The sequence below is a fragment of the Trichosurus vulpecula genome, chromosome 4, assembly GCF_011100635.1.
Source record: "Trichosurus vulpecula isolate mTriVul1 chromosome 4, mTriVul1.pri, whole genome shotgun sequence".
NCBI lineage: Eukaryota > Metazoa > Chordata > Mammalia > Diprotodontia > Phalangeridae > Trichosurus > Trichosurus vulpecula.
The window spans coordinates 70,162,980-70,177,292 of record NC_050576.1 but is presented as its reverse complement, the minus strand read 5'-3'; the positions used below and the strand labels follow the sequence as shown (position 1 = coordinate 70,177,292).

The following is a 14,313-nucleotide window of genomic DNA, read 5'->3' as shown; positions in this document are numbered from 1 at the left end:
TAATATCATTAGGATATATGTTAGCAGAAAGAAAATTTAAAAACTAGTTAATAAGAAAAAATTATCTTGAAACCAGTATTTTGTAAATAGGAACTTTGTATTCATTATTAGCCTTAATTGATATCATTTTTAAATGAGAAGTATTTTATAAATTTGTGACTTTATAGAGATTTGAATTGTAATTAATTTTAAGTAATATTAATGCTGTCTCTTTGTATGAAGCCATGAATTTTATGACATTGTAAAAGTATGTCCAGGAATCAGGATTTAGTAGAGCAATAGACTAGCTCATAGTTAGGAGAACTGGGTTTTGTCTTCCTGTTCAACTAGTTAGTTGGGCATTCTGGGACAAGTTACTTACTCTCTTTTATTTTTTCTCGTTTATAAAACAAGCAGGTTGTAATGGATGTTCTTTATGGTTTCTTCCATTCATAAAATTCTGCAATTACAATAAATATTTGCTAAGAATGATGGCCTCTCATTGATTCCTGCCTTTAATGAGAGGCCAAAAGATGTCACTGGTCTCCATTCTTAAATCTGAAGAACATTATAGTATGTTCTCCTGTATTGCTTAATTAACATTTTAATATGACTTACTTCAGTCTTAATACAGTTTTTGAAAATCTTTTATTCTCTTTATATTCCACCCTGTTTTCTTCTGTATTTTCATTTTGTTATGCTGACTCTTACTTTGTCATTGGAACTAATCAATATGAACTGACCTACATTTAATAATCCACAGTCACTTTTTTTAAGTAGTCAAATTCAAGTCCTGTTTCTGGCAAATGGAAATTTAAGTGCATAAATGGACCCCTTTGAAGATAACATGGCCAGTACTTTGTAACAGAGCTATCTGAACATGTTGCTCAGGTGAATAGTTGTTAGCTACATTGTTATGTTAAATCTTTTTTTGTTGTTGTTGTTTTGGAGGGGGGAAGGCAGGGCAATTGAGGTTAAGTGACTTGCCCAAGGTCACACAGCTAGTAAGTGTGTCAAGTGTCTGAGGCTGGATTTGTGTCATGGACCTCTTGGGCATGCTGTTGAAGCCTATGAATCCTTTCTTAGGTCATGTTTTTTAAAGGCATAAATAAAATACACAGAATTACAAAGGATGTCACACACACAAATACAGTTATCAAAATAGAAAAATGCAATTTCAGGGACTCCATGTTAAGAAATCCTGCTCTGCGGTATGTAATGGAGTTAAAGCCTGTGCCTAGTGAACAAAGTATCTTGAGACATGCAAACAAATAAAAGTACATCATATGAGAATGGAAATATATCTTAAGTGCCAAGAAAGCTGCAGTGTGTCTGGGTATTTTCTTTTATATTTGGTCATCTTTTCTAACTTTCACTCTTTTGGAGAATAATGTTAGTAAACATGCAGTGGGAATTTTAATTACAACTGAGAACATTCATTGGCAAGGCAAATGGATAGTGGAAAAAAATTTTTGAAGCATACAAATGGAGACTCAACTCAGAGTTTAAACTGGATGGTTTTAATTTACTTTTAAAAGCACAATATATTCAACAAAGAAGAAAAACTACTTTACTTATTTAACTTCAAGTTACCTTGTTTTTCTTTAACAGAATTTTGTTAATTATTGTAAATATTTTAATGTGATAAATAGGTTATCATCAACCATTTGTCAATGGGTATTACAGTTTTGTTGCTTTTTAGAAGCTTTCATTTTATTTTTCTTCTGTAACTGAAGAATGAGACTTGCTGGGCTTATTTTGTCTTGATTCAAATTTGCTTATTCTTTTCAGTGTTTTCATTTCAGAGAGATTGTTATCTTTTTAAAATTTAGTTATGATACCTGTGCCACTGTGCCTTTAACACCTTAAAGATTTTTATCTTCTGTCTAATGTATTACTTTATCTACAATGATTTTGTTCCTAGTTCAAACTTAAATAGTTGATTTGTCTGATCTGAGAGGCAATTATAGTTTTTCTCTATCTGAGTGATAATATACCTGTGGTTTATTCTAGTCACTAATTTGGATTGTTTGTATTTTTCCCTTCTCTTCAGTTGGTATGTTTTTTATTTTGTTGAGCTGATTAGTTTCTCTTTTTTATTTATTGTTACAGAAGATGGCTCTCTGGGTAGGGGAAGAACATATTTGGAAAGAAAGTGATATAAAACCAATAGATGTCAACAAAGTTTTTTTAAAAAGATAGTACTGAACTTGTCCAAACGAACTGGTTTCAAATTTGCCTTACTCCATTAAAATCTAGAGCAGTAGAAATTATGCTGAATTTAGAGTCTGAGGACCTGGATTCATCTGCTGACTTATCTGTGGAACCTTGGGCACCTCTCTGCAATTCTTTGGTTCCAGGCTTCTTCATCTGAGGCCTGAACAGATCAAAGCAGATGATCTAATGAGGTCCCTTCTAGTTCTCATACTTTTATCCTCTGTTACTTACCATTTCTTGATCTGTTTCTTAATCTAGAATACGAAGGGGTTGTACTCTAAAGGCCTTTTTTGACACTAAATCTTTTGCTTTTGAATTTAGACCGCTACTCTTGTAATCTTCAGAATATTTTTTTGAAAACTATTTTTAAAAACCTTTTGCCAAATAAGAAACTTTAAAATGAATATATAAAATGATACATAGCTTAATTGGTGGTAAATATACTTCAAAATTTATATGAATCTCTTTTATCACATTCACACTGAGCTTTTTAAAAACAATAGATTTGTGATAAATTTTTCTTTTAAAATGTAGTTTTCTGTTATAGGAATCACATGCTGCCCAACTACAGATCCTTATGGAATTCCTCAAGGTTGCAAGGAGAAATAAAAGAGAGGTATATCATTTTGTGTTTGATTTACTGAATAAGTATTTGTTTGTTTTTAAAATATTGCTGCCTTTCCTTATTTTGTAATAAAATTTCCCTGTGGGCACAGTGTTAATATTTAAATTGGATAAATTTGGAAAACAAGATTTTAAGGCAAGATTCTTGATAGCTTCATTTTTTAACTTCTCAGTTGATACAGTTGATTGATTCTTTCTGGATGAGTTGAAAAATTTGCCAAGGAATGGTTGTTTAAAAAGCTGCACTAGAACTTTGGAGAAAAAATGAGAGTGTAAAGATGGGGTAAATACCTTTTTTTCACCTAAGATTGAGATGATTGAGATGCTTCATCAAATGATTTAGGATTTGTTTTGTGATCGTATGTGTAGTGAATGAAAAGAGAGGCAGAGTACAATACTCAGATTTGTAGTCAATCTCAAGGAGAGTGGAGGGATAGTAAAGAAACCAGATAAAGCCTAGGCAAGTTAGAACGTTAAATGCGGAATAGTATTGGAAATATTTTGCGGAGAAGAAAACGGAGTAATACACCCAGAGTACAGTGAAGTGAAATCATAGCTGTTCATTGGAATTTTAACCTTTGGAAGTTTGTAATGTTAACAGTGTTTTGAGAGAGAATTTTAAAACTCACAATGAAAACTCAGAATGCTAAATATTTCCCTGTTTAAAGTTTGTAAAATTCATCAAACCTTTTAATGTATTTAAAAATGTAGTCAATGTGGTCAATGATGATGATGATGATGGAGGATGATGTTACTGCTTGAGGAAAATATGATTAAGTGAAGACCTGCCATTGAAAATCTTTTTTATTTAAACCCTTACTTTTTTTCAAAGCTTAGCCTTTCATACTTTACAGTTAGTTTAAGAGGGGTATTTGTTCACTGTCTCTACCTTTTATGGAGGCTATAAAGGTAAGAAATTATTTCTTCTTAAATTTATTAAATATTATTAAAGCATTATAATTCTTTGTTATTATTGTTTAGACAAGCATATTGTGGCAAAACTTTTAAGTGTTTCTTTGTGTGATGGTGTTTCTGAGTATGTAACATTTTACACGTGTTCAGATTTTTTAATCTCTGGATTATATGTTACTTTTGTCATCATTTGAGTTGTTTCTTGCCAGGGCTATTTAGTGAATATGCTGTGATGTTTATGTTTATATCTCCTTATATGACATATGAGTCTTTTTCCTATTCTAGCCTTAGAACTTTAGCAGCTGGTGGCTTCAGTTTTTTCTTTTTTAAGCAAAATAAAAATTAACTTTGGACAGGTGAAGATTTGTGTTTTTTAAAATTATATTTTAGCCCAGCAAGCAAATGACTAAGGTCTCCTTTTTTTCCCCCAAATAGTCAAGGAAAAAAATACTGCATTTTATGAAATTTTTTCTAGAAGTTGAAACAAAAAGTTATTAAGGAATGTAAGCAAACAATGGCCTAGCCTAAGTCATTTTCAGTGAGGGTTTCCTTAAAAAAAAAAAAAAGACTGGCTATTGGTTTCCCCCATAATTGCCTAGTATATATTTTGCATATACTTATGTACTATATACGTTATTTTCCATAGTAGACTGAAAGTTCCTTGAGGGTAGGGTCTTTTTTATTTTTATTTTTTGCCATTTTCAGCGTGTAATCTACCGTGTAGTATGTGCTTAATAAATGTTTGTAGATTAATTAGTTGTCCTTTAAGATATTTATTAAGACTGAGCTTTTTCAAGCCGTCTCATGCTTGAGGTAAAGGAATGATCGTGACAATGAGACACCTTTTCTTGATGACTCTGATTTGCCCTTTATTCTCAGATAGCTACTTGTGCTCACCAGTGCTCTGCTAGGCCTAACATCAGTAAATTAAGTAGATATTATGATTATGATTACTATTAGTTTTATATACCTAACATATATGATGTAATATAATGATAATAAACATTACAAATGTAGCCTTACTATAGAGTATACCATACAACTTGAAAGGTCCTTGTTCTTTCTGTTGATTGACTCAGATCACTATGTCTCATTTTCTTTTTGTAGGCTATTCAGCCATGCAAATTCTAAGTTTTTCTGGATTTTTTTTTTACTCCCATCAGTGTAGAAGTGTAATAATCTACACTTTTGGGGTTGATAGTGGTTTTTAGGACTTCATTGTAAGTTGCACAAAAGACTAGGCAGTGGGGTTTAACAAGTTTAAAAATTGAAAACATTTATTGGCACATTTATTAACTTTCACACTTTTAACTTTGTGAATGGGAGATGGGGCTTAACTAAAAATCCCTGAACTTTAGCTCATGAGTAGATAGACTTTAAGAGTATTCTAGATATTTTTAAGGAAATGTAGATATTCTTCTTCTTTGGAAGATATGACAAAGTATGCTAGTGGAAATAATAAAGGAAAATACTTAAATAGCATCTTTATGTCATGCTTCAATTTTGTCCTTCCCAATTGGCTTTCTTACTCCTATGAGAATGAAAAATTTTAGTTTTCCTTTCTTCAAATGAATAAATAGGGCATTGTATTTTATATGGAAAACTTAAAAGGTGCATCAGTATTTGAATATCTGCTTTTTGGATGTCAATTGAATTTTTGGTAACTCTTTAAAAAGTCTGATATTGTTGTTAGTAAGCCTGTCTTTGTATACATTTTATCAAGTTTGCATTTTAATGTATGACTTGAATTTTAAAGCTTCCATGAATATGTTCCTTCTATGAAATAGGACATGATTGTAATCTATTAACAACAGAAAAGACTTCTTGAGGTCATTTCACATAAGAGTATTCATTTTGATGGTGGTTATTCCTTTGAATAAAATTTATGTTTGCTTACCAGTTTTCTTTAAAGAGTTTACAAATAGGATTCTTTTACCTAGCTCACATATATCTTTATGAGATAAAGAGTTGTAGTCTGGTTCCACAAACTTAGTTCATCTAATCTACTAAAGAGCTGTTGGAATTTTTAAATTCTTTAAAAAAATGTATTCACACAGATAATACATTCAGAATCTCTGAAGTCATACCATTGGTTAAAATCCTAAAAGGTCAAAGAAAAGACTGCCAGGAGTGTTTAGATTAATGCTTGTAAACATAGAGAGGGATTCACTTTTATACTTTTCCAGAGGAGTTAAATGAGACATTTCAATTTTTAAAACTTAAGCAATTTAGTTGGTTTGTTCCCTTTACCAGGAAATATTGGAAGGCAACTTACCTTCTGTTCCTTAGAAATGAATTCATGAATTGCCGGGATCAAGGAAAAAATCCATAAATTGGAGACTGACCTTTTGGTGATGACTTTCAAGCTTAGCTATTTTAATTCTTGGATGATAGCCCCTTGCCAGACTCATATTTACTCTAATCATCTCTACGTGAATTATCTTTCCTATATAGATACCAAGTCTTCAAAAACCAAACAGAATCCCCCACTACATTCAAACTGGCAGCCAGAATTTAAAGTCATAGTTTGGAACTCACTTTTTTTGGGCTGTGGACATTTGAAGATAAAATGTAGATGAATTTGAGGTTCTTGGATTTTGAACCAATTTTAAAAAAATCTTAAAAGGGATTAAATGCTAAAACGTAATTTTATAATGATTATGAAAAAATATTTCCCTGTGTAAAACTGTTAGAATATACATGTGGGTTGTGTAATCAGAGACAGATTTTAGTACTATTGGTCGGTGTCTTGTTTCAGTTTTTCAGTATGCATCCAGAGAGTATATGTAGGAGTTTTTTTGGGAGGAGGGGTAGAAGAAGTCAGATGTGGTTCTGTGTCAATCACAGTTATTCTTTTCATTTAAAAATTGTTCTTAACAGCTCTCAGAGCTATTAAAATAGCCTTTTCAGATTAATAGTACGTAACAGAACTTATATTCCACTTTATATTCCACCCCCACATTTACTTTGTTTGTGAAACTATTGTAATAAAACTGTCTTTATTAATTTTTTAAATTTAGTTTTCATTTAGTTTTTTTCCATTTGATGGAGTTATTTGTAAGTTGATGTCATTTGATATGAATGTACTAGGATTACCCTCTCTCCAAAACAATTATATTAGTTATTAGATATTATATACTCTTATTTTTTTTTCGTAGATTCAGAATTCTGATCTTGTTAACTCAGATTTGATCCAGTGGCTTGTCTGTTGCCATTGCCAGTTTGCAATTGATTCCTATCCAGGAAATTGGCAATACAGTTGTACAGATTTTTCTTTCTTATGCTCCAAAACATCACTTCTTGGAATCTTTTTTTATTTTATGACTCCAGGTCTTGTCTCTCAGTATTGTGCAACCTTTTTATAAATGGAATTTAGCCTGGCTTTCTTTTTTTTTATTCCCACTTGGGTTTTTGCACTTTGCCTTATTGTAGAGCAAGGGACATCCAAAGTGCTGCTTACTAGAAAACCTAGGGTTGACCATGTTGTCCCTAACAACCAATTTTTTTCTTGCGGGTACAGCATTAAGAATGCTGTGAACCAAATCTTATCTTGAGGGAACAGCATTAAGAATGCCATGAAATAATTAGTAAAAGATATGTTGTCTTCTCTTTTCTTCAGCTATAGTGTGATAAAATATTTGCCTTCTAAAGGCAAAAAAATATAGTATAATGAGTGCTGAACTGTGAATTGGGAGATCTTGATTGTAGTCTTGGCTCTGCCACAAATGCCCTTTCTAAAACCTGTACTATCCTTACCATCTACATGAAGAGCCTTAATGTCATATAGATTTAATGTTCTATAAATTTATAATAAAAAGAGTCATTCGCTAATTGATAAGTGGTCTAAAGACACTTATTTTTTTTTCACTCCCAATTAAAATATTAGCACTACACACAGCTCCTTCCAAGACTTCAAGTACATTTCCTTTGCTCCATTTCTCAGGATTCTTGTGTTTGTATTTCAGTGTTCCTGATTAGTTCTGGTCTTTTTATCAGAAATTCTTGAAGGCCTTTATTCTATTAAAGGTCCATTTCCCCCCCGTAGGATTATATTAAGCTTTGCAGGAAACGTTTTTTTCCTGTATCTTTTGCCTGTTGTAATTATATCTTCCAAGACCTTCTCTCATTTATAGTAGAAGCTATATGACTTTGACATGCCCTTTAGTACTACTACTTTTTGAATGCTTATATTTTTCTTTGATATGGGGACTCCAGCATTCGATTGATATTCCTGGAACTTTTCCTTTGTGGATTTTTTTCAGGAGGTGGTGAGTGAATTCTTTCTGTTTTCACTTTACCTTCTGGTTTGAAAAGATCGGGCAATTTTCATTTATGATCTTGTTTCACTCCCCCCCCCCCTTTTTTTTTCCCTAAGTCATGGTTTTCCCGTGAATCCAATGATTTTTAAGTTATCTCTACTTAACTTGTTTTCCAGGTAAATTGCTTCTTATCAGATCTATTTTCTTTTATTTTTCAGTCTTTTAATTTTGTTTTAATATTTCTTTTTTTTCCTATGAATCCATTGATTTCTGTTTACTGTATTCTAATTATCAGCAAGGCCATTATCTGGGTAAAGTTTATCTCTTCTCTCTTCTAAATTGTTTATTCTCCTTCTAGTTCTTTACTCCAGAGCTTTTATATCATTAAAAAAATTTTTTTTTGGTTTCTTCTAAGTAATCATGTATTTCTGGTGCAAAATATACCTCTCCTTTCGAGTCTCTGCTTGCAGTTATTATAATGTTACTCTCACCTTTCTAGGTATCTCTAGATTTGCAATAATTTTTTATACTTACTGATGTTTTCTGTTTATTTCTCTAGCTTTATATTCCTCAATTGGGATTTTGTCCCTGGGCTAGACTCAGCTCCCTGCTGCACTTATGGGTGGGGTGGTCAGGCCTTCTGGGTCTTTATCTGGCCCTTCTGTCCAGTAACTCATGGGATTAAACTTCCATTTATTTTTGTGGGTCAGAGGACTTGATCTTTAGGGCCCTCTGTGACATTTCAAGATAGGGTGCTAGGATCCTTGGACTAAAGATGCTCCAGTCTGAGTGCTCCCGGGCTTCACTCTTGTTGGCACTGCCCAGTGCTGTTTCTCTATACTTTGAAAATCCCTACTGTGCCTTTCTTGGGGGAAACTTATTATTCCTCTGGACACAGCCTTTTAGGCCCCTGGCAACCTGGTCATGCCTGGTAGCATCTCCTCCTATGGAGACTACTTTTTCTTTTGCCTTTGTGCTTCTGTCTTACTTCTTGTACACTTCTGAGGTAGGAAAAGACACTTATTCTATTTTCTCAATGGATTTCTTGATCAGTATTCAGACAGGTGCAAATTTTTGGAGAAGGTACTCAAGAGCTGAGTAACCTGGTTCCCATTCAGGCAAGACATCTTGTCCAGAAGCTGGTGAAATTTAGTTTTATTGCGAAGAAAACCTTCTAACAATTGGAGCTGATCAAAAGTAGAATGGGCTACTTTGGGAGGTGATGGTTTCCCCCTTAGTGACGCCTCTACATACAGACTGGGTGGCTGCTTCTCAAGTATATGAGAATTTCTTTTCACTAATGGTTTTGAGTAAGTACCTGCTGGGGACTCTTTGAACTAAACTTGTGTGATTCTGTGACCGTGTATCCTAACCTTACCAGGTGAAGAGAAGCTGAGCTCCCTTAGTAATATTTGTTTTATGGATAAGAGGGGGCTATTCTCGAATACAGCATTTGGCGAGAAGATGGCAGCTCCAGTGTGTAAGGTGAACCGTGATGTTTCTATGGCACTGATGACCTTCCAGCTGCTGGGGATGAATATGTGGTCGCCTTGAAGTAGTATTCTTTTTAGCATTCTTCTTAGAGCATTCTTAGAGCTTCTTAGAGCAAGAGGAAGTATGCTTTGGGGCAATGTGAGGTTTCTAGTTTGCTGAAGGCTTGGCTAGTGTTAAGGAAATAGAAGGAGTAAGCACTTTGTGGAGCCTGCAGTTGGTGGCTGTAGTGCTTTCTGCAAAGACAACTTCTAAATCATCTCCCCATGGAAAAAGTCCCCCTTATCTCATCCTAGCTTTATTAGAAGAAATATCCAGGAAGGGGAACTTTTGTTTGTCCTGGGTTAAGGGATGGTGCTACTTCCAAACTCCAGGATGGCCTAAATGCAATGATTAATGTGTGGTTTTTAGCTTTTGGGCATGGTACTGGGCATGTAGGAGGTACTTAAGTATTTTTTTGAAATACTTTGTTGATTGAATAATGTTCTACTTTGGATGAAACCACCCTGAAAAAGAGCCCTGGATTTAAAGTCAGGTAGTGTTGATTCATATTTCACCTCTCATTTAGTACCTTTGTAATTTTGGGAAATTTTCTCAATTTCTCAGTCCTAAATGTATTCATTGCAAAATGATGGAGTTGAACTAGATGACCTCTTGGGTGCTGGCCAGCCCTTTATCTGTAATTGACAAACATGTTTGCTAAAACACCTGTGTTTTGTATCAGTTTTCCTCTTCATAGATGCATTCAAGGATAGCACAAATGTGCTATCCATATAAATTAAAGGGCAGAGAATGTGTGCCTTTTTTCCTTATCATAGATTGTCTAACATAATTGTCTTTGCTGAGAAAATGAACTATTCCCTGCAAAGCATTATTGATTATTTGACAGGATGCTTATCAAATTTGTTAAAATTTATACTTATTTTTCTTGCTATATCCTGACTTTTGGGTCAGTAGCGGTTATTTCCAGGATTTATTTTAATATATATGGCATTTATTATCGGCTTCATAATTTTTTATATTAGGATTTCATTACCTAAAAGAGGCTTACACATCTCAGCAAAACAAAATGAAAACTGGCAATTTGGATATCCTGCCACAGGTTTTGCTAGAGGACTGTGTCTTCATAATTCAAATAATAAAACATAAGCTTCTTGCAAGTTTATTTTACTTCAGTACATTTGTCCAAAAATTTTTTAAAAGAGTTTCTGTGGTATATTACAAATATTTTATTATGCACTTAACTTTAAAACAAAAAACCAAATAATCATTTATACCTGCTTCCACTTGAAGAGATTTCTATATAAAATGTCCATAATTAGTAGTAGTTGACCTTTTTATTTCTTCTAATTGTACATCTCTGTGATTATTTTCTATATTTTATTCTGTTTTCTTGTTCTTTGTTTTATATTATTTCAAATAAGTTTTCAGATTGTTCTTAGGTTCTTCAGTAAGTATTTGTCAGGTGCCTTATTAGGTACCTGAGAGACAAAGACCAAGGAATAAACAACTCCTGTTCTCAATGAACTGACATTCAACTGGGGAGGAAAACATGTGCATACATAAGTAGTATATACAGAATAAATAGGTATGAAATAGCTCCAAAATAAATATTAGATAATTAAGTACAAGATATTTAGGGAGGGCACTAGCAGTTGGGGATGGAGGGGGGAATTAAGAAAAGCTTTATGTAGAAGGTTGTACCTGAGCTTAGCCTTGAAGGAATTGAGAGCTTCTGTGAGGCAGACTTAAGAAGGTAGAGTATTCTAGGCTTGGGGGATGACCAGTGGAAAGTCATGGAAGTAGGAGATAGAGTGCTATGTCTGTGGTAAAAAGAAGGCTAGTATGGTTGTTTTGTAGAATATAGGAAGGGGAATAATATTGAATGAAACCCTAGAGGTAGGTTAGGACTAGTTTGTGGACCAGCTTAGAAGGCAAACTATATATGAGTTTATATAGTTAATCCTAGAGGCATGAGGAAGTAGCTGGAGTAAGGGAGTGACATGTGACATGACCAGGTCTACATTTAAGTAATTTTCACTTTGGTAGCAGTGTGGAGGGATGCATTGGTGTGGAGAGAGACTTGAGGTGAGGGGACCAATTAGGAGATCATTGTAATAGTATCGGTGGGAGGTAATGAAAGCTTGAACTGAGGTAGTGAGTATGGGGATAAAGAGTAGGACTTAGATATGAGAGATGTATTCAAGGTAAAAATGGCAAGATTCGGCAACTGACTAGGTGTGTGGGATCAGGGAGAGTGAGGAGATGAGAATGACTACAAGGTTGCAGATCTGGAAGACCAAACCTGGGTGGTGCCCTCAACAGAAATATAAAGTTCATTAGAGGTGAGTGTGGGGAGGAAGGGAAGACATAATGAGTTCAGTTTTGGACATGGAGAGCTTGAGATCTCCAGTTCATCCATTTTTAAATATCTGATATGTATTTGGTGATGTAGGGGGTATAGCTCTTTTTTTTAAATATAATTTTGCTGATCATTCCTTTTTGTAATATGTTTCAATGAGTGTGTGATATTGAGGAATGTTGAGGAGTCCCCTGAGCTTGTCTTCTTGAGTTGCCATATTTTCCTGAGACATTGGACGCGTAGTATGCAGGAGGCCCTGAATGTGTCAAGGACAAAGTCTCCCTCTTCTCCTCCTCCTTCCCCCCCCCCCCCCACCCCGTGGGGGGAACCAAGAGAATGGAATTAAGGGCAGGAAGTTCCTGAAGGCTTGGATACTGATAATATCAAGGTTGGGAAGTAACTGAAGGCATGCATATCTATAGTTAACAATAGAGGGCAAGATTTAGGCCTAATGATAATGTGAGGCTATAGTCTCTGGGGAAGGCCAGATCTAGTTGGAAGATTCAAGGACAGTTCAAGGGGGCTCCCAGAGACTGTATTCCAGATTCAAGGGGGTTTCCAGAGACTGTGCCCTCATCACTAAGGCAGAGAAACTGCTTGTGCAGCTGGTACCCTTTGTAGATAAGCTGATTTCAGGGTCTAGCAGTTCCCAAGGGAAAAGAATGCTGCTTTTGACATCACCTTGCTTCTCTTCTGGAGGGGTTTTGTCCTTTTCCAACCTTTACTGCACCTTTTCCCTTTCCCATGCTGCTCCCTTTTAGGATGAGAGTTTAGTTTTTTTCTCTTTCCTTTGTTATACTGTCATAAATATGCAAATATCTGTATGAATTGTGAACTCTTTGCTCTGGCTTTGGGTTCTGCATGCATGTTCATTTCCCTTACAATAAACCTAGTTTAATGTAAGTTTTGTGATGTTGTGATTGCCCATTGACAGTGAAGACCACCTTTGTTTAGTTTCAATGAACCCTTGGGATATTTTTCCCTCCTTGTATAGATAAAACAAGAAGCATTTTTATTTGTGTGAATTTGGGGAGCAGTTTAAAAATAAATCTGGCCTATCCATAAACATTTAATGTCTTTGCAATTATTTAGGGTATTTCTCATTTTGATCATTAAGGTTTTAGTCAGGTTTATATAGTAAATAAACTTTAATTTCCAAATATCTTAAGATTGTTTTTTTAAATCAACTTTTTTTATTATATTGGTCTTTTTTTACTAGTAAATAAGATCTTTTTTCTCTTAGATTCATATTCTGAAACTTTGTTCAACTTCAATTATTGTCTCCCATTTTTTTTTTTTGGTTGAAGCTTTTGGAGATTCTTGTATTAACATGTCATCTGAAACTAAAATTTTGAGCTTCATTTCTAAAGTGAATCTCCCTTTAATATATTTTTCCTTTCTTACTGCAATTACTAGAATTCATAATACTATTTCAAATAAAAGTAGTTAGAATAGGCATCCTTATTTTTAGTGGTAACACTTTTAATGTTTCTCTGTTATTTATTGGCACTTGGTTTAAGGTAGTATTGATTGTGCTGAAAAATATTATTCTTTACCCATTATTTTAAGTGCTTTTTAAAATCATAAATGATTATTGGATCCCATGAAAGACTTTTTTTCATTTATTGATGTAATAATATGGTTTTTATATTTTCTTATGTTAATACTTTTTTGATGCTGATCCTGTGCCTGGCATAAACCCTACTTTGTCACAATGAATTCTTAATGTAGTAGTATTTTTAATTTTTTATTTATTATTTTTATGTTCATATTCTTTAGTAAAATTGTACAAAATTTTGTTTCAGTATGTGTGCATATGTGATCATTAGCTGATTTTAAAAGCAACACTATATTTATGGCACAAAGGTATAGAGTAATGAGCTTATCTGTATGTTAATGAATTAAACATGGGGATTATTTGACTTTAGAAAGTTGAAGAAATTCCCCTGCAAATGGAATTTCTTTCCTTCATTCCTGTTAAATGGTTTGCCTTTTTTTTTTGTCAAAGATTTGTTTGCTTATATTACTAATTTTCTTTCTTATTATTGTATAATTTATATTTTGCAGGTAATTTTCTACTTCCTTTAATTTTCCGAGTTCTTAGAAATAGTGTACAGCATTTCTTTAAGTGATGTCCAAAAAATGCTTTTGTATTTGCTGTAATAACTTTCTTTTAAGTCTTTCAAAGGTATTTTTATTTTTTATTTTTTTTCAATTTATTTATTTAACATATTTAGTTTTCAGCATTGATTTTCACAAGAGTTTAAATTACAAATTTTCTACCCATTTCTACCCTCCTCCCCACTCCAAGATGGCATATATTCTGGTTGCCCTGTTCCCTAGTCAGCCCTCCCCTCTATCACCCCACTCCCCTCCCATCCCCTTTTCCCTTCCTTTCTTGTAGGGCAAGATAAATTTCTACGCCCCGTTGCCTGTGTATCTTATTTTCTAGTTGCATGCAAAAACTTT

At 33.8% G+C, this 14,313-nt stretch overlaps 1 protein-coding gene across 5 annotated transcripts in view; it reads left to right on the top strand.

Annotated features, from left to right (window-relative positions):
• Positions 1 to 14,313, top strand: part of COP1 (COP1 E3 ubiquitin ligase) — a 267,564-nt gene that overhangs the window by 48,215 nt on the left and 205,036 nt on the right. For all 5 annotated transcript variants that reach the window (XM_036757414.1, XM_036757417.1, XM_036757413.1 and 2 more), the window contains exon 6: positions 2,744 to 2,812. In XM_036757414.1, coding sequence (XP_036613309.1) covers positions 2,744 to 2,812 — 69 coding nt within the window. The remainder of the gene's footprint in view (positions 1 to 2,743; positions 2,813 to 14,313) is intronic.